General features: G+C 44.4%; 3 protein-coding genes across 3 annotated transcripts; 1 reads left to right on the top strand and 2 right to left on the bottom strand.

Annotated features, from left to right (window-relative positions):
* Positions 1–1,222: 1,222 nt before the first annotated feature.
* Positions 1,223–1,612, bottom strand: LOC137318039 (histone H2A-like). The gene has a single exon (XM_067981019.1). It carries the CDS (start codon positions 1,610–1,612, stop codon positions 1,223–1,225), a length of 390 nt encoding a protein of 129 aa, XP_067837120.1.
* A 15,537-nt stretch (positions 1,613–17,149) lies between these two features.
* LOC137317995 (histone H4) lies at positions 17,150–17,461 on the top strand. The gene has a single exon (XM_067980982.1). It carries the CDS (start codon positions 17,150–17,152, stop codon positions 17,459–17,461), a length of 312 nt encoding a protein of 103 aa, XP_067837083.1.
* A 2,519-nt stretch (positions 17,462–19,980) lies between these two features.
* LOC137318020 (histone H2A-like) lies at positions 19,981–20,427 on the bottom strand. Its single transcript, XM_067981005.1, has one exon. The coding sequence runs from the start codon at positions 20,425–20,427 to the stop codon at positions 20,038–20,040; it is 390 nt and encodes a 129-aa protein (XP_067837106.1). The 3' UTR covers positions 19,981–20,037.
* Positions 20,428–22,620: the final 2,193 nt, after the last annotated feature.

Raw genomic sequence — 22,620 nt, 5'->3', positions numbered from 1 at the left:
CAGGCACTGGGATGAATGGAGAATGATCCTGTGTGGGGACTGGATAGAATCAGGTCCTGGGATGGACAGAGACAGTTCCTGTGTGGATACAATGTGTTTATTAGAGCTGAAAACATTGGGAACTGGACAGATTCAGGGAACCGAATGGACAGACCCAGGTCTTGTGTGGGGACTGGATAGATTCTGGTATTGGATGGACAGACCCAGGTCCTGTGTGGGGACTGGATAGATTCAGGGACCGGGATGGACAGAGACAGTTCCTGTGTGGGTACAATGAGTTTAATTAGAGCTGAGGTCATTGGGTACTGGATAGATTCAGGGACCGGGATGGTGACAGATCTTCCGTGGGACTGGTTAGATTCAGGGACATGGATGGATGGAGATTGGTCATGTGTGGCTATTATGAATTGAATTAGAGCTGGAGTCAGTGTGAAACTGGATAGATTCAGGGACCGGGATGGACAGACCCAGGTCCTGTCGAGGGATTGGATAGATTCAGGGAATGGGATAGACAGACCCAGATCCTGTATGGGGACTGGATAGATTCAGGGGCCTGGATGGACAGACCCAGGTCCTGTATCGAGACTGGATAGATTCAGGGACCGGGATGGACAGACCCAGGTCCTGTGTGGGGACTGGATAGATTCAGGGACCGGGATGGACAGACCCAGGTCCTGTGTGGGGACTGGATAGATTTCGGGACCGGGATGGACAGAGACTAGTCCCTGGTCACTGTGTGGTCCGAAATATGACCGTTCGTAACCTTTGTGTCCAATCTGACCCTGAGATGAGCGTCCGACCACATATCCGCTCCACCACCAAGACTTAATTCCACCTTTGAAACATCGCGCTTCTCCGCCCCTGCCTCAGCTCCTCTGGTGCTGAAACCCTCATCCATTCCCTTGATACCTCCAGACTTTGCTATTCCAATGCTCTCCTGGTCAGCCTCCGATCTTCCGCCCTCTGTGAACATGAATTTCTCCAAATCTCCGTTGCCCTATTCGAACTCCCACCAACTCCCGTTCACCTGTCACCCATGTGCTCGGTGACTTACATTGGCTCCCATTACTTTAACCGCTGTAGTAATGTAATATATTAACGTAGACCGGGGACACCTGTGATCAATAGGTCAGTCTCTTCAGACAGTAACCAGCCCTTTCACAGATACAGTGGGTGGCTCTGAAAAGAGCCTTTGGTTTTATCAGATTAAATCTTGGCCGATTTACTTGCTCTTGGAGCTCACATTGCTGGTTTTCTTCGGCAGCAGCACGGCCTGGATATTCGGCAGCACCCCGCCCTGAGCGATGGTCACCCGTCCCAGCAGCTTGTTGAGCTCCTCGTCGTTGCGGATGGCCAGCTGCAGGTGTCTGGGGATGATACGGGTCTTCTTATTGTCGCGGGCCGCGTTGCCGGCCAGCTCGAGGATTTCAGCCGTCAGATACTCGAGTACAGCAGCCAGATAGACCGGGGCTCCGGCACCCACACGTTCAGCGTAGTTCCCCTTTCGCAGGAGCCTGTGAACACGGCCCACAGGGAACTGCAGTCCGGCCCGGGATGAGCGAGACTTGGCCTTGGCCCGAGCTTTACCGCCGGTTTTTCCTCTTCCAGACATTTCCACAATCTCACAAACACTTTCACAATGATTGAAGAAATCCTCCCGCACTCGCCCTTCTTGTACCTTCTGGAGGAGTACAGTGGGGACAATTGTGATTGGTCCATCTGTCCTCACTCTCATTGGTTCAACGAACAGTCCAATCAGAGAGACGTTTTATTCACCAATCAATAGCCGGCAATGAGAAAAAGGCGGAAAATACCGAACTGAACCGTTTTTTTGAAATTTGGAAAGCCCGCCAATATATTTGTAACACCAGAAGCGGATTTAGTAAATAATGTCGCGTAAAGACAAAGGTTTAAAAATCTCTCTCCTTTTACTCTGTTATTCCACATTTTCCGTCACAACTTCCAGAATATTTTACATTCCAGTTAGAAGTCGCTTCATTCTCCGTTCGCTTTCAATCCGGCGGGAATAAAGCCCCATTTTGTAACGGGACAGATTCCAGCTCAATCTTTGTAATAGTAACAAACCACGGATTGTGGATTGATCCCTGTTCACAGGAGCTGCAGCGCGATCGAAACCGGAGCCGAGACTCCTGGTGTAAGAAGTCGAACAGTGACAGAGACTTTAGACTATTCTGTACTCGGTGTGAAGTCCCTTTCAGCGTTGCTGCATTTCAAAGGATTGCGGTTCTGAAAGTGATATTCCGGAATAATGAACAAATAAACGTGAAAAGGAGAAAGAAATGACTGAACTCTAATCCACCGCCTTAAGACGGCTCTGAAGGGGGCAGATGCGGAGGAAGGGGCGGAATATGAACGGGAATGAGAGGATCAGGGACACGATTTTTGTTCTTGGGAATAAATAAAAAGCGACGCACAGATTATACCTGGCAGTGATTATGAGAATCTTCCAGATTTCAAGAGAAATTACAAAAGCAGAAGTTATAGAGAGACAGTTAGTATCAAACTATCGACAGTAAAATGAGTCCATGCAGAAGTGTCGGTGCAGCGTCTTCAGAGAGACTGTGGGTGGCTCTTAAAAGAGCCTTTTTGTTTAAGTTTCTTTTTCAGTTGATTGTGGAGTTTTACTTGGAGCTGGTGTATTTGGTCACCGCCTTTGTCCCTTCCGACACGGCGTGTTTGGCCAGTTCCCCGGGCAGCAGCAGCCGCACGGCGGTCTGGATCTCCCGGGAGCTGATGGTGTGCCGTTTATTATAATGGGCCAGGCGGGAAGCCTCACTCGCGATGCGCTCGAAAATATCGTTCACAAAGGAGTTCATGATGCTCATGGCCTTGGAGGAGATACCGGTGTCGGGGTGAACCTGCTTCATCACTTTGTAGACGTAGATGGAGTAACTCTCCTTCTTCGACTTTCTCCGCTTCTTGCCGCGCTTGGCTGGTGCTTTACTCAAGTTTTTCTTGGCGCCCTTCTTGGGAGCTGCTTTCTTGTCCTCAGGCATTTTCAAACTCAATTTCAGACTCAGAAATGATTCAAATCTTCTCCGAGCACGGGTTAAATCGGCAGCCCTACAGCCCTATGGTAATGAGGGATGGGGGAAGGCATGTTGTGATTGGCTCATTGGGAGTGATGCTCTGTCACCTATTCCTTTCACTCTCTGATTGGTTTCTTCAGATATCCAATCTGATTTAATAGCTGCCACCAATCACAAACACGCTCACACTGCACATTGTCCGGTTTCAGCAATTTGTTCCGAACTGTTGCAGTTCTGCTTCCGGCCAGTAGATGTCCCCAAACCCCGGGTCATTGAAGTTTGCAGATGAGAGAGGGACAGAAGATAAACTCATTCTTCACATTATATTGCAAGAGTGGGATTTCGAAAAACTCCGAATGGAGGACATTTTGTTAGACCAAACATTCGTTGTAATGCTGTATTAAATGCTTGTAATTAATTTAGGGTGTAGAGCCTATAGTGAGGAAGAATCTAACAAAATTCAAGAAGACTTCAATAAGCTTGCTGAAAGGCGATGTAAATGGCCATTGAATTACCATAAAGAAAGTTGTGAGGTGGTGCATTTTACTAGGGGGATTAAGGAGGCCACGTACTGCTTGGAAAATAAGAGTCTCAATGGGGTAGAAGTGCAAAGGGGTTTAGGGTTACAGATTGACAAATCATTAAAAGTAGCAACACAGGTTGATAAGGCCACAGAAAGCAAACACATAGGTTTATTTCTCGAGGAATAGAATTGAAAAGCAGATAAGTTATGTTGAACTGTAATTTAAACTTTCAAACCTTCTGTCAAACTGTTAAACCTTCCCTTTCTGAAATCCGTGCCATCTATTCTTTATTATATTTTCGGTTTCTAGATGTTTTTCTGTTGCTTCGTTGAGTAAAAGATTCCATGATTATTCCTACCACCGACCTTTAGTTAACTGGTCTATAGTTCCCTGGACTTGTTCTATCTCCTGTTTTAAATCATAAGAATGCTATTAACTTTCATCTAGTCGTCTGGTACTATTCCTTTTTGTGATTATTTTTTCCTATATATGAAACAGTGCCTCTGCTATCTCTTCCCTTGTTTCATTTAATATGTGCGGATGCAATCCATCTGGACCAGGAGTTCAACCACCATTTTCAACATAAATGTCTTGATATCTTTATTGACCTCTTCCTCTAATATGAAATTCACCCTGTTAATCTCCCGGGTAAATACTGAGCAAAGTAATAATTCAATATTTCTGCCATTTCGCTGACATTACCTGTGAGTTTATCTTATGAATCCCTGAGTGGCACTCAAGATATTCTGATATTCTTTCTGTTATTTTTGTGTCTGTAGAATAATTTACTATTTCTTTTTACATTCCTTGATAATTTGATTTCGTGGTTACTGTTTGCTTCCCTAATTATTTTTGTGACTTCTTCCTAACCTATTCCTAACGCTTTTGTCATCCTGTTTTTTAATATCTATGAATGAGAAATTCCACCAGCTTGTTGTGTCTTTTCAGGGGCTGATGTTTGGGAACTATTTATTGTCTGTGATTAAAATGCCAGAAACCCAAAGGGAGCAATTCAGTCCGAAATTCCACAGAAACACACTATTTCCACCTCCGAGTGAAATAAGGCGCTATATTGGTGAGTATAGCTGCCTTCCAAACAGTTAATTCCAACAGGTTTGAATCCCAGCCCGCTCAATTCAGAATCACCAAGACTGGAACCGAATTTGATGATGTTCAGAGCGATAATTTTTCCAAACGGGTCTAATTTATATAAAAAATACTTTTAGAATTCATTTCTGCCCCCATAACGTTGAATTTAACATTGTCCCTTGGTAGAATTATTTGTCCTGACCTGTATCGTGGATACGAGACACAATTGCCCACATTCAGTGAAATTAATTGATTTTCTGAAGTTTTTCCCTCTGCCGATTCCCGTTCCTTATTTAAGTTATATCGGATTAAACGTTCTGATCTATAGAAGTGTCATAGTCCTGAACCGTTAACCCGAGATTCAATTCTCCACAGATGCTGCCGGACCTGCTGAGTCTCTCCAGCAGTTTCATTTTTATTTTTTTCTATATTTTATCCCTTTCACTTTTGACGGTCGCCATTAAAACTTCCAGCTTTGTGCTCAGTTTTTATTTGTGTTTTATTTCGATTTATTTGAATTAATCTAAATCGTGTCCTGAGAAATCAGAAAGAAATATTGCGCAATGCAGAGTGAAATATAATGTGGAAATTGATAACTTTTCAATGAGCGAAACAAAAACTTTATTATGAATCAATTGTCTTCATTTTTCAATGTCAAAATATGAAAAAATACGAGAGTAGAAGTTACAGAGAGAAACTATTTCCTCACATTGCACTTTGTCCTGTTTCTGTCACAATGATGTGAATTTGTTCCAATCTGTTACAGTTCTCCCTTACGGCCAGTAGATGTCAGACTCTATATTCATTCTGTATCTGTCAGTCTCCAGTACTGTATGTGAGTGTGAGATTAATTCTCTATCCGTCAGTTACTGGTACTGTATGTGAGTGTGAGATTAATTCTCTATCTGTCAGTGTCTGGTACTGTGTGTGAGTATGGAATTCATTGTGAATCTCTCAGTCTCCAGTACAGTCTGTGAGTGTGGGATTCATTCTGTATCTGTCAGCCTCTGGTACTGTGTGTGAGTGTGGCATTCATTCTGTCTCTGTCAGTCTCTGGTACAGTGTGAGAGTGTGAGATTCATTTTGTATCTGTCAGTCTCTGGTACTGCATGTGAGTGTGGGATTCATTCTGTATATGTCAGTCTCTGGTACTGTGTGTGAGTGAGGGATTCATTCTGTATATATCAGTCTCTGGTACAGCGTGTGAGTGTGGGATTCATTCTCTATATGTGTGTCTCTGGCACTGTGTGTGAGTGTGGGATTCATTCTGTATCTGTCAGCCTCTGGTACTGTGTGTGAGTGTGGGATTCATTCTGAATATGTCAGTCTCTGGTACTGTGTGTGTGAGTGTGCGGTTCATTCTGTATCTGTCAGTCTCTGGTTCTATCTGTGAGTGTGGGATTCATTCTGTGACTGTCAGTCTCTGATATTTTAGCTCAGTGTGGGATTCCTTCTGTTATTCAGTCTCTGGGACAAAATGCAAGTCTAGATTCCTTCTGTATTCTTATATCAGGTTAAAGTGTGTTGCTTGAAACTGTATCTTTAATACATTAATGTATGCACAGTCCTTTGTCTTGCGTTAATTTGTAAATATGGATACACTTATGGATTTTGTTTTAATCAAACAATGTGTGAGTTTTGGTGTGGGATTACATCTTAATCTCTGTGAAGACCATTGTAAATGATAATGTACATTTCAATCTATTACTATGAAATTATTGGACTGGTATTTATTAAGTAGCTCAGTCTGGGCTGGTGGAATTGATACTTTATCTTTCAAGCTGACACTGTGTGATTTTCGGATGTGTATGTAAGGTGTAGCTCAGTCTGCATTAATGGGATTCATACCATATCTTTCAGGCTGACACTGTGTGCTATACTTGGACTGGTGTTTAAGGAATAAATCAGTCTGCGCTCATGGAATTGATGCCGTACTTTCAGCATCAGCTTGAAGAGATTATTGGACTGGTATATAATGTGTAGCTTAGTCTGCACTAATAGGAATCATACTGTATGTTTCAGAATGATAATAAATATACGAATTTTGGACTGTATACAATATGTAGCTCAGTCTGCAGTAATGGAAGTGAAACTATGCCTTTCAGTTTGATACTGAATGTGATTTTTGGACTGTATATAATGTGTAGCTCAGCCTGCACAAATGAAATTGAGTCTGTATCTTTCAAGCTGACACTGATTTTTTTTTGAACTGGTATGCAATGTGTAGCTCAGTCTGCACTAATAGAATTGATTCTATCTCATTCATTCTGATACTGTATGAGATTTTTGGACAGGTATCTAATGTGTACCTCTGTCTACAGTAAAGAAATTGAGGTTGTATCTTCCAGTACGTTACTGTATTCAAATTTTGGAAGATATCTAATGTGTAGCTCAATCTGCACTAATGGAATTGATAGTGTATGTTTCAACCTGACACTGTATACCAGTCCTGAAATCATATTCAATGTGTAGCTCAGAATGCAGTAGAGATATTGATACTCTGCCTTTCAGTTTGACACTGAATGTGATTTTTGGACAGGTATTTAATGTGTCGCTCAGTCTACACTAATGAGATTGATACTGTATCTTTCAGTCTGGTACTGTGTGAGATTTGTATACTGGTATGTATCGTTTAGCTCAGCCAGTACCAATCAAATCGAAACTGTATCTTTCAGTTTGAAAGTGAATGTCAGTGACTGGTATCTAATGTGTATTTCACTCTGTCCTGATGGAATTGATGCTGTATCTTTCAATCTGACACTGAGATTTTTGGACTGGCATGTGATGTGTAGCTCAGTCTGCATTAATGGAATGGATACTGTGTCTTTCATTCTGATACGCTATGAGAATTTTGGATTGGTATCTAATGTGTACCTCAGTCTGCAGTAAAGGAATTGAAACTGTACATTTCATTCTGATACTATGAGGTTTTTTGGACAAATATGTGAGTCAAACATGGGTAACATCTGAACTGCTATCTAATTTGTATCTCAGTGTACACTATTGGCATGAATACTGCATCTTTAAACTAATAATGTGTGTGAGTTGTGGGCTGGTATTTAATTTGAATCTTGTGGTACACTATTGGGATTCATTCTGTACCTAACAATCGGTACCATGTATCAGTTCTATCGGGTATTTAATTTGTAGCTAAGGCTGAACTAATGTGAGATTGACACATTGCCTTTCAATCTGATACTGGGTGTGATTTTGGACTGGGAATTAATTAACTGCGGTCAGCGGTACTGAGTTGTTGTGAAATGGAAATTCCGTCTGTCTCTCCTGCACTGTTTGACTGTTGGATTGGGATCAGTGTAGGACTGACTATTTCTGCTGTCTGAGACTGTGGGTCTGATGACTTGTCTGTGTCTCTGTGCTTTGTTTGTGATAATGTACATACTGTGTGTGAGAAAGAGCTGGCTGCACTGTTCCTTGTGCCTCGGGTGGAGGTAACATCACACTGATTCTGGGTCCTTCAAGGATTTGACTGTCGAAAGAGAAAGTATCTCTTGTAACTCAAGAACAGGTGAGGTAGAAAATACAAAAGTGATCAATTGAATCTCTGTTAGTAATCATTGTAATAACCACAAATGAAAACAAGCGATACAAACAGTGTCAGTGTCTGACTGCACTGCAGTACTCAGCTTCTGCACACCAGGGGTATTGGGTTATTTTACAACAATTTATTGAAATCTGGACACAACCCAGCCCCTGCACTGATCCATGAATGGGACTACCCGATGGGGCAGGGACCTTTGTACAGGTCAGCTTTCTAATCCCCTCTCCCATGGGACTATCCGTTCAACCGAAACATAACAGCCGCTGTTTAAAATGTGTCCGTCACACTTTTCACCTGATGCCTCCAATAGATGCTCTCTGTCTAACTCCCCATATCCTTACTTTCTGGCACTATTTGCTTTTCAATAACAAACAATAAAGGTTAATGGGCAGGTTAAAAAAAATCAGATTTGATTCCTGCCACCAATCACAAACACGCTCACACTGCACATTGTCCGGTTTCAGCAATTTGTTCCGAACTGTTGCAGTTCTGCATCCGGCCAGTAGATGTCCCCAAACCCCGGTTCATTGAAGTTTATAGAAGAGGGAGGGACAGAAGATAAACTCATTCTTCACATTATATTGCACGAGTGGGATTTAGAAAAACTGGGAATGGAGACGAGCTACAAGTACATTTTGTTGGATCAAACACTACTTGTAATGCTGTGTTAAATTTCGGGAGCATTGTCTATACTGAGGATGACTGTGACAAAATCAGCTTGCTGAACGGCCGTGTAAATGTCCATTCAATTTCAATATAGAAAAGTGTGAGGTGCTACATTTTGCCAGGGGGAATAAGGAGGCCACGTACTGCTTGGAAAATAAGAATCTAAATGGGGTAGAGGAGCAATGTAAATCGTGTCCTGAGAAATCAGAGAGAAATACTGCGCAATGTACAGTGAAATATAATGGGGCAAATTCACAACTATCGAATGAGTAAAACAAAAACTTTATTATGAATGAATTGTCTTCATTTTTCACTGTCAAAATGCGCAAAAATACGAGACAGAAGTTACAGACAGAAACTTTCCTCACATTGCAGATTGTCCTGTTTCTGTAACGACAGATCATGTGAATTTGTTCCTCTCTTTTACAGTTCTCGCTTACGTCCAGTTGAGGTCAGTCTCTGGTATTGTATGTGAGAGTGGTGTTTATTCTGTATCTGTCTGTCTCTGGTACTGTGCGTGAGTTTGGGATTCATTTTGTATCTATCAGTCTCAAGTACTGAGTGTGAGCATGGGGTATATTCTGCATCTGTCAGTCTCAGGTACTGTATATAAGTGATGGATTCATTCTCTATCTGTCAGTCTCTGGTGCTGTATGTGAGTGTGGGATACATTCAGTATCTGTCAGTCTCTGGTGCTTTCTGTGAGTGTGGGATACATTCTGTATCTGCCATTCTCTGCAACTTTATCTCAGTGTGGGATTCATTCTGTAATTCAGTCTCTGAAACAATGTACAAGTCTGGATTCATTCTGTATTCTTATTTCAGTTTACAGTATCGTATTTGAAACTGTAACTTTAATACTTTAAATCATATACATTTCTTTGTCGAGTATTTAATTTGTAAATATGGATACACTTTTCGATTTTCTTTAATCAAACAACGTTTATGAGTTTTGGAGTGGGATTACATCTTAATCTCTGAACTCTATTGTGAATGATAATGTACCTTTCATTCTGTTCATGGTGAAATTACTGGACTTGTATGTAATGTGTAGCTCATTCTGCAATAATGGGATTAAGCCTGTATTTGAGTCTAACACTGTATGATATTTTTGGACTGGTGAGTAATATGTAGCTCATCCTGGAATAAAGGAATTGATACTGTATCCATCAGTCTGATATTGTATGAGATTTTTGGACTGGAATGTGAGGTGTAGCTCAGTCTGCACTAATGGAAGTGATACTGAATCTTTCAATGTGATACTGCATCAGATTTTTGGACTCGTATGTAACATGTAGCTCAGTCTGTGCTAATGGAATTGATATTATATCTTTGAGTCTGATATGGTAAGAGATTCTTGGACTGCTCTATATTGTGTGGCTCAGTCTGCACTAATGAAATTGCTACTGTATCTTTCAGTCTAACATTGTATGAGATTTTTCGACTGGTATGTAATGTGTAGCTCAGTCTGTACCAATGGTATTGATACTGTATTTTTCATTATAATACTGTATGAATATTTAGCAATGTATATAATATGTAACTCAGTCTGCACCAGATCTTTCAATCTGACACTGAGATTTTTGGATTGGTATGTGATGTGCAACTCAGTCTGCAGTAACATGACTGTGAGATTAATTCTGTATCTATCAATCGGTGGCACTGTGTGTCTGTGTGTGTGTGTGTGTGTATGTGTGTGTGTGTGATTCATTCTGTATCTGTCATTCCCTGGTACTGTGTGTGAATGTAGAATTCATTCTGTACCTTGGGTCACTCTCTGGTACTGTGTGTGTGTGTGTGTGTGTGTGTGTGTGTGTGTGTGTGATTCATTGTGTATCTGTCAGTCTCTGGCACTGCGTGATTGTGGGATTCCTTCCGTATTTCTCAAATCCTGGTAATGTGTGTGAGTGTGGGATTCATTCTGTATATGTATGTCCAAGGTACTGTGTGTGAGTGTGGAATTCATTATGTTCCTGCCAGTCTCTGGTACTGTCTGTGAGTGTATGTTTCATTCTGTATCTGTTAGTCTCTGGTATTGTCTGTGAGTGTGGGTTTCATTCGGTATCTGTCAATCTCTGGTATTGTATGTGAGTGTGGGATTCATTCTGTATATGTCAGTCTCTGTTACTGTGTGTGAGTGAGATTCAGTCTGTTCCTATCAGTTCCTGGTACTGTCTGCGAGTGTGGGTTTCATTCTGTATACACCTTCGCTGGTACTGTGCGTGTGTGTTGATTTATTTCCATATATGCAGTTTCTCATACTGTATGTTTGTTTGGGATTCATTCTGAATCTCAGTATCAGGTAGCTTGTATGAGTGTGGGATTCATACTTTACCTGTAAGTCTCTTGCGCTTTATGAGTGTGTGGGATGAACTCGTTATCTGTCAGTCCTTGTCACTGTATGTGAGTGTGGGATTCATTCTGTATCTGTCAGTCTTTGGTACTGTGTGAGAGATTGGGATTCCTTCTGCATCTGTCAGTCTCTGGTACGGTATGTGAGTGTGAGATTCATTCTGTATCTGCCTATAATTTTCTCTCAGATTATATTATTGCATTCAATGCTGTAGCTTTAATATCTTAATGTTTAAATAGTTTTTCTCATTATTTAAATGGAAAATATGGATACACTTTAGGATTTGATGCTGGAAGATTTCAATCAGATAATTTGTGCGCTTTTTGGACTATGATTAAATCGGTATCTCTGTGAACACAAATTTGAATGATAATGTATCTTTCAAACTGATGTGGTGACATGTTTGGACTGGTATGTAATGTGTAATTCAGTCGGTGCTAATTGAATTGAAACTGTATCTTTAAATCTCAAAATGAGTGTATTATAAACAGGTATCTAATTTGTTTCTCATGTTACGCTGCCACAGCATTTCTCAATCCAATTGTTTGTATGAGAGTTTTGGACTGGTATGCAATTTATATCTCATGATGCACTATTCTAATCGATAGTACATGTATTAAACTCATACGTGTGTGAGAATTCTGGGCCAGTATTCAATTTGAATCTCGGGGTACATTATTGGGATTCATTCTGTACCTTTCCATTGGATTTCATGTGTGATTTCTGTCTGATATTTAATTCGTAGCTAATGTTCCTCTACTGTGAGATTGACAATCTGAAAGCGTGACTTTGGACTGGGTTTTTTGTATCTACCTTTTCGGGTAGATACTAGTAGATACTGAGTTAGGGCGAAATGTTAAAAGCGTCTGCCTCAACTGCTCTGTTTCCCTGTTGGATTGAAAATGTGTCTCCGAATCTTGGGATCAGTCTGAGACTGAATAATTGTGATGCCTGTGACTGTGGAACTGATGACCTGTCTGTGTCTCTGTGCTCTGTGTGTGATAATGTACCGACCGTGTGTGAGAAGGAGCTGGCTGCACTGTTCCTTGTGCCTCGGGTGGAGGAAACATCACATGTTTTCTTGGCCCTTCAATTATTTGCCTGTTGGAAGAAAAAGTAACTGTTGTAACTCCAGAACCAGAGAGGAAGATAATACAAAGGTGAACAGTTTAATCTCTCTGTTAATGATCATTATGAAAACCAGCCATACAAACAGTGTCAGTGTCTGAATCCACTGCAGTAATGAAGCACTCAGCTTCTGCACACCAGGTGTGTTGGGCTGTTTTAGAACAATTTAGTGACATCCAGACACAACCCAACCCCTGGACTGATCCATGAATGGGACGACCCGATGGGGCGGGGACCTATGCACAGGTCAGGTTTCTAATGCTCTCTCCCAGAGGACGAAACATTCAACCGAAACCAAATAGCCGCTGTTTAAAATGTGCCCTTCACACTTCTCACCTGAGGCCTGCAAAAGATGCTCTTTGTATAACTCCCCACATCCTTACTGTCCGGCTCTGGTTCCACTCTTCACTGTCCAATAACAACAAACAGGGTGAGACTGGAACTAAACCAGGACCATTCACTACTGGTTTGGGGAGAGAAAGCAGCAATGATTTTAAATAGCAGTTTCTTCCCATTCTGACTCACTTACCTTGGACACATCCTGCACAAACACAGCCTGAGAATGACCTCTCCCTTCCCCCTCTCACTCCATGTTCCGGGACCAGTTCCTGATCCACTCCGCCTCTTACAAACAGCCCCCGGACTCCCCCTGACCTTCCCCCGGACTCAATGCCGATCTCTGAGCCCATCTGCGGACACGGTCCCGAAGCGATGAGCTGCTGTAACGAGGCTGCTCTTTGCTCCCTTCCCCCGGGGCCGTGATCTCTCCATTCCCGGCTGTTTTAAACCATCTTCTTCCGCTCACTGAGTGAATGGCGCCCACAGGCCGAGCTGGGGGAGGGGAGCGCGCATGCGCTCTTCTACTCACCAATTATCAGCTCTGGGGGCGGGGCTGAGTCACGCATGCGCAGATATCTGTTTTAATTCCCAATACAAAAATCGATGGAAACTTTCCCCAATTGGAATTTTTCAGAGTCTGAGCAAAGGAAGTGGGTCTGGGGGAAAGGTCAGAGGGAATGGGGTCCACAGGCAGTGTAGGAACAGGCACCAGAATGGGAAACAGATGGGATTCCACCAGTGCCTAACGCTGGAATCCAGACTGACTTTACAATCTCCAACTATTAAACGAGATGTTTCCATCCCTGCTGTTTCTCTCGGTATCTTTTGATGGTAAAGAGTCTTTCAGAGATAAAGTGGACGGCTGTGGAATGAGCCAATGGGTCCTGTTCATTCTGGGACTCTGCACTGATAATAGAACGTGTGACTCCGAAACAGGAGGGAAGATTCCTCAAACCAATCCTGGAAAAATATAGGAGGAAAGTGGGAGTCGGTGTATTTGCTGGGACCGTGTAGGAATAATATCTAACGGCAACAGTCCCAGTTTATTTTAATCGGAGTGAAACTCTCGGCTGCTGAGAGTAATACTGAGCTGCAAGATTGCTGAGGGTACAAAATGGAAGAGAGCGTTAAATGTGTGACACTGTCCCTGAGAGAGGGATTAATAATGTGTCTGTCTCTGAAATAATATCAGTGAGAAATGACACTGCAACTTCTGTCACTCCACTGTGGTTAGCAATTGGAATGGAATATCTCCTTATTTGTTATTGGATGAAAACAGGCAATTACAGGTCAGTTTCTCTTTCTCTCTTTTGTACTGTAAATGGAGGTGGGATACTGATCTTGAGCGTGGTACAGACACACTGAAAGGAACCGTAAGGCTGATACTGTGCCTGTCTGCATCTCTCTCTCTAGCGCTGTACGTGAAGGTGTGATGCTGTTTATTGTTTGTGAAACGGACACAATGATGGGAAGTGTGAGACTGATACTGTGTCTGTCTGTCTGTGTCTCTGTCTGTATCACTCTCTCTCTAGCGCTGTACGTGAAGGTGGGATACTGTTTCCGATGTGTGAAACTGACACACCGATGAGAAGTGTGAGACGGATACTATGCCTGTCTGCCTGTGTGTCTCTGTCTGTCTGTTTATCTGTCTGTCTGTCTTTCTCTCTCTCTAGTTCTGTACATGAAGGCGGGATACTGTTACTGAGCGAAATATGGACACACTGAAAAAAAATGAAAGACTGATTCTGTGTCTGTGTGGTGTTGTTCAGACCGTCTCTGTCCGTTATGAGCCGGTCTGACGGTGCACTTAACTGTCTCCAATCCTGTAAAGAAAGATGTAGAGAAACAGCCTGTAACTGGACTGCCTTTGAGTGTTGAATTTATTCAGTAACTAGCCGTCTCTGGGTGTTGAGAAAGGGATGGATCGGACACTAGTTATTATTGTCTGTCAGTCAGTTTAGGAGGAGAGAGAAACACAGAGAGACTGGAGGAGCCAAGAGCGGAAAATTATTATTATCGTCAAAACCACACATATTCCTGTGTGCGAACAATCTAATAATGTAAAACCAGATGTGAATTATCACATCCACAGCTGTGATTGGCTCCAGCCCCTGAATCTGGGGACCAGACACTGTGAGGAGTGCCGGCCACAGAGTGTTTAACAGATAGTGAGCTGGGAAACTGCAACTAACCCCCGAGAATCGGCAGCACAGGCCGAGCGGGGAGGAAAGCCTGTCCCGGGAATTGTCAATCTGGCGACCAGTTTGTCCTGTGAATGTGAAGATGTGAACGTTGTGTCAGAGAGAGTGTGTAAAAGGGGCGGACGGGTTAGATTAATGTCACTGTGTTTGTGTAGCCGGTCACATCGCCGGATTTCCGAGACCCTTTTGAGTTAACTTAAAAAAAAATCACCGTTAAGCGATCGCCCTCCTCGCCTGCCGAGTTCCGAAGTGGAAATTTAAGGTTAAGTTTTAGTTCAATTCAAGATTTAGCCGAAAAACGGAGATCATGTCAGCGATCGGGTGAGAGAGCGCGATCAGTGCATCAATGAAACGGGTTTATATCGAAATTGGTGCTTTTAATTTAAGTGAAAGTTTTACGACAGCAAACATTCCGGTGTTAGAGATAGGAAGGGGCTAGTCTGGGACTCTGGAATGCCGGATTTTAATTGGAATCGGGAAGTTTAAGAGGGGAGAGAAACACAGAGAGGCTGGAGGGGCCGGGAGCTGACAGCAGGATGTCTCCGCCCCGTCCGCTCTGTGCCTTTAAGTTGCTCTGTGCCGCCGCCTCTCGTTTCATTTCTGACCCAGCTCTGACTGTCAGAGAGATTTTCTACTGAGTCCCGGACATGACAGACACTGCAGCCGCCGAAAAGGCACCTTCTGCCGCCGCCGCCACCGCTCAAACCAAAGCTCCGAAGAAGAAGGCGATCCCCCGACACAAGACAGCCGGTCCCCCGTTGGGCGAACAGATCCTCAAGATTGCGGCGGATTGCAAGGATCGCAAGGGGATATCCCTGGCCGCGATAAAGAAGGTTCTGGCCACCAAAGGCCTGGATGTGGAGAAGCACCGGTCCCAGATCAAATTAAGTATCAGGAGAAATGTGGAAAAAGGCTCCCTGGTGCAGATCAAGGGCACGGGCGCCTCGGGCTCCTTCAGAGTCGCTAAGAAGGAAACTCAGGCAAAAGTGGGAAAGAAGGTGAAGAAACAAGTGACCAAGAAATCTCCCGGAAAGAAACCAGCGACCAAAAAAACGGCGGTCAAGAAATTAACGGCCAAGAAACCAGCCGCCAAGAAATCGACCACGAAAAAGGCGGCGAAATCACCAATTAAGAAGAAAGCGGCGGCTAAGAAGCCCAAGACCCCCAAACCATTGAAGGCGAAGGCGAAGAAGGTGGAAAAACCGAGGGCCAAGCCCAAACCGAAGTCAGCAAAGCCGAAGAAAGCAGCGGGCAAGAAGAAGTAAAAAATCAAGTGCAACTTTTGACCATCTGAACCCAACGGCTCTTCTCAGAGCCACCCACGTCTCTCAGAAAAGAGCTGATCCCGGAATCAGATGATTCCTGTCCCGGGGCCGGGCTCAGATTTCAGATAGAAATCATTCCAAATAGAACCAGGGTCCTGGTGACTCGCTTATATTCGCTCCCCCCGCCCCTCCCCCACTGTCTAAAATAAAATAGAGAGAATGGGATGTCCGGGCCGGTCCTCACTGTAACCGGCGTGTGTTCGGCTCCAGTCTCAGTTCATTTTTTCTCACAGATTCAGGGCGAGAGTCCGTGACGGTAAAACTGGCGGAGATCCGCCGCTATCACAATTCAAACCTGAGCACATGAGATTCTTCAAATCAGCTGGAATAAAGTGTTTGTAAACTGCTGAACCCGTCTGGGAGGGATGTGTGGGGAGATAGAATCGGGTCTGGGACTGAAATGGGAGGAGGCGGGTTGACTTGTAAGAGAAGGGATTGTATTTAGGGAGGAATATTACTGACTGTTAATTGTAACGTGGCTTATTTAAAAGCTCCGGGTTTCTGGGAATCCTTGAATATGAAGCCCGAGTCTGTAAGGGTTTGTGCGGAGCGTTGTGTTTCGGTTCTATTATCGAAAAACGGTTTGAAATTGGCGGGTGGAGAAAGCTGGAGATGGAGCTGGAAGATCAGAGGCCGCTCTCCGCTCTGTCCGTCATTCTGACTCTCTCCTCCCCTCTCTGTTTAATATCTCACTCTGTCTCCTCCCCTCTCTGTTTAATATCTCACTCTGTCTCCTCCCCTCTCTGTTTAATATCACACTCTGTCTCCTCCCCTCTCTGTTTAATATTTCACTCTGTCTCCTCCCCTCCCTCTCTCACCATGTGCATGTTTCAGTCAGGTCGGGGCAGGATGCATAAAAATGGAAGCATTATAAGTTAGCTGTTCATTCAGCAGCGATCTGAGTGAAGAATCATCATGTCTGGCAGAGGTAAAGGAGGCAAAGGACTGGGCAAAGGCGGAGCCAAGCGGCACCGGAAAGTGCTTCGTGATAACATCCAGGGGATCACCAAACCAGCCATCCGCCGCCTGGCTCGCCGTGGCGGTGTCAAGCGGATCTCGGGTCTGATTTACGAGGAAACCCGAGGGGTGCTGAAGGTTTTCCTGGAGAATGTGATCAGGGACGCGGTCACCTACACTGAACACGCCAAGCGCAAGACGGTCACTGCCATGGATGTGGTGTACGCTCTGAAACGGCAGGGCCGCACTCTCTATGGATTCGGCGGCTGAACAACTCGACCCTTTCAAACCGGACACAAAACAAAGGCTCTTCTAAGAGCCACCCACCGCCTCACAGAGAGAGCACTGACCTGGGAACGGGGAGATGAAAGATCTCGGGGTGGGGAATCAGTTTCCGATATTTAATTAGTATGGGGAGATTCCCCAACACTCGGTACAGGGAGATCAGAAACAACGGCCCGGGTTCTCGGCCATCCCAAGAGAAGGAGCGGAATTCCCGATTTCACGGTATAAATGTACAGGCGGTGATAGAGTCTTTCCCCAGATATTACATTCTCCGCTCAGAGTAAAATCCCTCCTCACTCCCTCTCCCGCTGTGTCCTCTCTGCTCGGTGTTCAATTATCAGTTCGATGCGAAGTTTGTATGTGAGGACCGGTTCACCGGGCCGGAACTGGCGGGATTTTTGAAATTGAAGCTGACTTTGTCCCGTTCACAGACAGATCAGAGAATGAACCGGAATGTGAAACAGCCTGAGATTTGAGCTGAGGAGTCGGAAATAATGGAGATTATAAACAGTGGGATTTTTAAACTGCTGGAGGGAAATTAGATTTTCTTGAAACTGTTATTTGATGATTGATTTCAGCTCAGCCAATTGGGGCCCAATACCTCCCACCGTTTCGGTCTGATTGTGAGAGCTCGGTTCAAACCAGCCAATCACAGGCCCGGGGCTGTCCATCCCTGACAGGGTGTGGGACTTCAGCAAATCGCAGGCCAGGGGCGGATTCCCTTAGACCATTTAAAAGGCGGCCCCAGAGCGCACTCTGTATTAACAGTCTTTGTGTCTCGGGTTGTGTTGTGATCTGTTCAGAAAATGGCCAGGACCAAGCAGACAGCGCGTAAATCGACCGGCGGGAAAGCTCCTCGCAAACAGTTGGCTACCAAAGCGGCCAGGAAGAGCGCTCCAGCCACGGGCGGAGTGAAGAAGCCTCATCGCTACAGACCCGGCACTGTGGCTCTGAGGGAGATCCGCCGCTACCAGAAATCCACCGAACTGCTGATCCGCAAACTGCCCTTCCAGCGCCTGGTGCGAGAGATCGCTCAGGATTTCAAGACAGACCTGCGCTTCCAGAGCTCGGCCGTCATGGCCCTGCAGGAGGCCAGCGAGGCTTATCTGGTGGGGCTGTTTGAGGACACCAACCTGTGCGCCATCCACGCCAAGCGAGTCACCATCATGCCCAAAGACATCCAGCTGGCCCGCCGCATCCGCGGGGAGCGCGCCTAAACCCGACCCGGCTTCAGCACCAAGTGCAACAAAGGCTCTTTTCAGAGCCACCAAATCGGCGATGGAAAGAGCTGTGATCTCCTGGGTTGAAATGGTGCGACAGTGCAGATAAAAAAAATAATTACACGGGAAATTCATGAAGGGAAGTAGCGGATGTTAAGCGGGGCACGACTAGCATTTATAAACTGTCCATATCATCGCCCCTTATAACACGGGAGATAGTTCGGAGTAGAGCTGATCTGTGAAGTTCTGGGCAGGTACAGTAGCTGTGTTAAACATACACAAACAGACAAGGGTGACAATTCCAGACTAACCAACAGCAGGTATTTGAAAACGACACAGTTTAATTTCCACACATCACACCCAGGATTGGAGGGAGGTGAATTCCACTCACTGCGCAGACTGAGTCCCATCATCACATCCAGTGCCACACTTGGACAGTGAAATTACTGGCAAACAGGTACAGAAAGGGCTGAATTCGATCCTACTCTTTCACATCAGGTATCTGCACCCCCAGTGTCAATCTAACTCGGACATATATACAGGGAGAGGATCGTGCAGCGTCAAAAGTACAAGAGATGCAAGTTCTCATTTCCGATATAGTGTCAGCTTGGCTCTGTTGGAAATACTTTGATCTCTAAAGAATCAGTCTCGGATCAAATGCAGTTTGTCTATTATCCCTCTCCAGCTGTCGTGACAGAGGCTGTTTCACTGTAACTCGCAATAATAGAACCAAAGTGTTTTCTTTCAGCGCTAGAATCAGAAGCAGTGTGAAACTTAGTGTCACATTCACTGCGGTACTCGTCAGACTGACAGGGACAGAATAAATCTCTCACTCACATCTAGTAACAGACAAATTTCATTCACTGATTCAGCAATCGCTGACACAATGATCAACACATCCGTCACCTTCTGGGTAATGGAAGTCAGACCGAGTAAGTGTTGTGGGAGAATGAGACTGCAAATAACACTTAAAATAATGGCTCGAACACAATAGAGTGCGTCTTGTTGCCGATGATCAAATTCACCCGTTATCTCTCTAGCCCACCCGCCCAGTTTAATGAACTGATTATTTGTCTCATTTTCCATACAATCTGTATATTTCAACCTATTGGAGGTTGGCGACATCTACTGTCCGGAAGCGAGTACTGCAACAGATCGTTTGTATTTAACAAGACATCGTTAGTTTGGAACTAACGGGAGGCAGTTTGATCCAGATGTGAAACAGATTGTTTATTATTAAATTGATTTCTGACTCCGTTCATACAGTAACCAGCCCTTTCATAGATAAAGTGGGTGGCTCTGAAAAGAGCCTTTGTGTTATCAGATTAATTCTTGGTCGCTTTACTTGCTCTTGGAGCTCACAGAGCTGGTTTTCTTCGGCAGCAGCACGGCCTGGATATTAGGCAGCACCCCGCCCTGAGCGATGGTCACCCGCCCCAGCAGCTTGTTGAGCTCCTCGTCGTTGCGGATGGCCAGCTGCAGGTGTCTGGGGATGATGCGGGTCTTCTTGTTGTCGCGGGCAGCGTTGCCGGCCAGCTCGAGGATTTCAGCCGTCAGATACTCGAGTACAGCAGCCAGATAGACCGGGGCTCCGGCACCCACACGTTCAGCGTAGTTCCCCTTTCGCAGGAGCCTGTGAACACGGCCCACAGGGAACTGCAGTCCGGCCCGCGATGAGCGAGACTTGGCCTTGGCCCGAGCTTTACCGCCGGTTTTTCCTCTTCCAGACATTTCCACAATCTCACAAACACTTTCACAAAGAATTAAGAATGACGGCTGTATTTGCCCTTCTTTTTGACTGAAAGATCATCTGATTGGTTGTTCTCTAATACACCTTATTTGCATATTTCATTAACCAATCAGATACCTGAGAAACAGAAGAGGGCGGGATTTATCGGCTTCAACGGTTGGACCAGGAATTTTATGAATTTCAAAAAACCCGCCAATTTCAGTCTTGTCAAGGACCGGATTTGGATCAATGTCGCCCCGAGCACAAGATTTTAAACCCGTTCTTTTTACCTTGTCTTATTCAGCGCTACACGTCAGCAATCGCTGGAGCTATTTTAAAACCTGCTTTAAATTATGGTTTATTCCATCATCGCTTTCAAACATATCGGACTGGACTAAATCACCATTCACAGCATTCCGTGAAGGGACACATTTCAATTTAATCTTTCGAAAAGTGACACGTTATAGATTGGTCCCTTCTCACAGAGCCGGGTGTGCTTCTGTGAAAAGATGGACGCGGACGGAGTTCTCATTCTGCCCCTACTCCGCTGTGTTACTGCAAGGGGTGTGGTTGCTGTTAATATGGGGATTTTCACATCAGTTAGTAAACATTTCGGAGACTGAATTAAAGGAGATAATGGCACTGCTAATGTGGTCATTCAGGGTGTGTTCGTGGCCGGAATAGTAACGCTTTAAGAACAAAGCGAATGGGAAGGAGCGGATCAGAAACTCGCGTTCAGTTTATGTGTCAGAAATTTCAACGGCGTAGTTACAGTATCAGTATTGGAATGGAATCATATCGCGGTATTAAAAAGATATTAAGAAAATATATAGGAAATGCAGCACTTTCAGAGAGGTTGTGGGTGGCTCTTAAAAGAGCCGTTGTTTTTTTTTCAGTACATTGAGGAGTTTTACTTGGAGCTGGTTTACTTGGTCACCGCCTTTGTCCCTTCCGACACGACGTGCTTGGCCAGTTCCCCGGGCAGCAGCAGGCGCACGGCGGTCTAGATCTCCCGGGAGCTGATGGTCGCCCGCTTGTTGTAATGGGCCAGGCGGGAAGCCTCAACCGCGATGCGCTCGAAAATATCGTTCACAAAGGAGTTCATGATGCCCATGGCCTTGGAGGAGATGCCGGTGTCGGGGTGAACCTGCTTCATCACTTTGTAGATGTAGATGGAGTAACTCTCCTTCCTCGACTTTCTCCGCTTCTTGCCGCCTTTGGCTGGTGCTTTACTCAAGGTTTTCTTGGCGCCCTTCTTGGGAGCTGCTTTCTTGTCCTCAGGCATTTTCAAACTGAATTTCAGGCTCAGAAATGAACAACATCGGCTCAGAGTTCGGCTTGAGTCGGCAGCCCCACAGCCCTATGGTAATGAGGGATGGGGGAAGGCAATGATCATGATTGGGTCACTGGGAATGATGTAACAATAATTATTCACTGTAACTCTCTGGTTGGATACCTGAAGAAACCAATTGGATTTCATACCTGCCACCAATCACACTGCACATTGTCCGGTTTCAGCAATTTGTTCCGAACTGTTGCAGTTCTGCTTCCGGCCAGTAGATGTCCCCAAACCCCGGGTCATTGAAGTTTGCAGATGAGAGAGGGACAGAAGATAAACTCATTCTTCACATTATATTGCACGAGTTGGATTTGGAGAAACTTGGAATGGAGATGAGATGCAAGTACTTTTTTTTAGACCAAACATTAGTTGTAATGCTGTGTTAAATTCTTGTAATTGATTTCGGGACTATAGCCAATACTGAGGAAGACTGCGACAAAATCAGCTTGCAGAACGGTCGTGTAAATGTGCATTGAATTTATATATAGAAAGTTGTGATCTGATTAATTTTGTTAGGGGGAATAAGGAGGCCACATACTGCTTGGGAAATAAGAGTCCAAATGGGGTAGAGGAGCAATGTAAATCGTGTCCTGAGAAATCAGAGAGAAATACTGCGCAACGTAAGTGAAAAATAAAGGGGTAAATTCACAACTATCGAATGAGTAAAACAAAAACTTTATTATGAATTAATTGTCTTCATTTTCCAATAAGAAAACGTGTAAAATTACGAGAGTAGAAATTACATCTTGCATCTTTTTTCATCTTGCACATTGTCCTGTTACTGTAACCACGACAGATAATGTGAATTTGTTCCGCTGTTATACAGTTCTCGCCTACGTCCAGATGAGGTCAGTCT

The sequence above is a fragment of the Heptranchias perlo genome, unplaced genomic scaffold, assembly GCF_035084215.1.
Source record: "Heptranchias perlo isolate sHepPer1 unplaced genomic scaffold, sHepPer1.hap1 HAP1_SCAFFOLD_64, whole genome shotgun sequence".
Taxonomy (NCBI): Eukaryota; Metazoa; Chordata; class Chondrichthyes; order Hexanchiformes; family Hexanchidae; genus Heptranchias; species Heptranchias perlo.
Note: the sequence above shows the minus strand (reverse complement) of the source record. Positions and strands in the feature narration are given on the sequence as shown.

Excerpts from the sequence above, each read along its gene's own strand:
- LOC137318039 (XM_067981019.1), bottom strand. The coding sequence starts at position 1,612 with ATGTCTGGAAGAGGAAAAACCGGCGGTAAAGCTCGGGCCAAGGCCAAG.
- LOC137317995 (XM_067980982.1), top strand. The coding sequence starts at position 17,150 with ATGTCTGGCAGAGGTAAAGGAGGCAAAGGACTGGGCAAAGGCGGAGCC.
- LOC137318020 (XM_067981005.1), bottom strand. The coding sequence starts at position 20,427 with ATGTCTGGAAGAGGAAAAACCGGCGGTAAAGCTCGGGCCAAGGCCAAG.